The sequence below is a fragment of the Neltuma alba genome, unplaced genomic scaffold (assembly GCF_004799145.2).
Source record: "Neltuma alba isolate B1F8T4 unplaced genomic scaffold, ASM479914v2 tig00013730_pilon, whole genome shotgun sequence".
NCBI classification, from domain to species: Eukaryota; Viridiplantae; Streptophyta; class Magnoliopsida; order Fabales; family Fabaceae; genus Neltuma; species Neltuma alba.
In genome coordinates, this window is record NW_021637878.1 from 1 (window position 1) to 1,212 (window position 1,212).

Here is a 1,212-nt window from a genome sequence, read left to right on the forward strand (position 1 = left end):
ATTCGATAAGCACCGACAATATTGATGATATTTCCATTTGTTTTCACCAGACTGCTGACTGCTGAGTGCTGGCGCGTTATTTTGGTGAAAGCTAAAAAGCATTCCCTCCGAATTTTGAACGCCCCCGCCAACACATGAGCAGGCGCACAAGACTCAATTATTCAAATCGCCCCGCGATTCCTTCGCTCCGTATTCCCCAACACATCGTCCCCGTCCGTTTTTTTCTTTCTTTCTCCTCATCTAATCGTCCCCGTCATCAATCCCCTTCTTTTCTATTCCACAGCCCCCAGCCAATCACTTTCTTCCAAGAGCTCCTATATACTTCCTCTATCCCTCTGTTCAGCTCATCGCTCGCTCGCATATTTTTCTCGCTATCCCTTCCGATCAGTTCGGTAGTTCTTATTTCTAGTTTGCTGCTTTGTAACTATGGCGAAGGCGGAGAAGAAGCCGGCGGAGAAGGCTCCCGCGGAGAAGACCAAGGCCGAGAAGAAGATCCCCAAGGAATCTGCTTCGTCTGACAAGAAGAAGAAGAAGAAGGCGAAGAGCGTTGAGACTTACAAGATTTACATCTTTAAGGTGTTGAAGCAGGTGCATCCTGATATTGGGATCTCGAGCAAAGCCATGGGGATCATGAACAGTTTTATTAACGATATCTTCGAGAAGCTTGCGCAGGAGGCTTCTAGACTGGCTCGCTACAACAAGAAGCCCACCATCACCTCACGGGAGATTCAGACGGCTGTCAGGCTTGTGCTGCCCGGCGAGTTGGCCAAGCATGCCGTATCTGAGGGGACCAAGGCCGTCACTAAGTTTACCAGCTCTTAGAATTGTTAAAAGGGCCTTGACTTGGCAATCTTTGAATTAGGCATTTCACATTGTAAAGGGTTTGAAAAATTTTAGTCCGTTCTCTGTACTGGAAGCTCATCGTTAAAGCTTTAATGGGAAAAAAATTGCTTTTGTTTTCAGTGCTCTGCAAAGTGTCATGTTATAGCATTTCAAATTTGATTTGGCATCGCTAGATGGTTTTCCGGTTTCCCCCTGTTTTTCCCCATAGTTGATTCGTTTTCGTAATGAGATGGATAAATTGGGTCCATGTAGGTTGAGGTTTCTCGGGCGTTTTTTGTCGGCCGATCAAAACTGCTTCTAACTCGTTAAGCTGGGAACATAGGGGTGATTTCAAGAGAGTGGTACAATTATTCTTTCGCTAAAACTTGA

General features: G+C 45.8%; 1 protein-coding gene across 1 annotated transcript; it reads left to right on the forward strand.

Moving 5' to 3' along the window:
* Nucleotides 1-335: 335 nt before the first annotated feature.
* LOC114738973 (probable histone H2B.3) lies at nucleotides 336-962 on the forward strand. Its single transcript, XM_028927039.1, has one exon. It carries the CDS (start codon nucleotides 427-429, stop codon nucleotides 820-822), a length of 396 nt encoding a protein of 131 aa, XP_028782872.1. The 5' UTR covers nucleotides 336-426; the 3' UTR covers nucleotides 823-962.
* Nucleotides 963-1,212: the final 250 nt, after the last annotated feature.

Bases quoted from the DNA above. Each gene is read 5' to 3' on its own strand.
- LOC114738973 (XM_028927039.1), top strand. From the start codon at position 427: ATGGCGAAGGCGGAGAAGAAGCCGGCGGAGAAGGCTCCCGCGGAGAAG.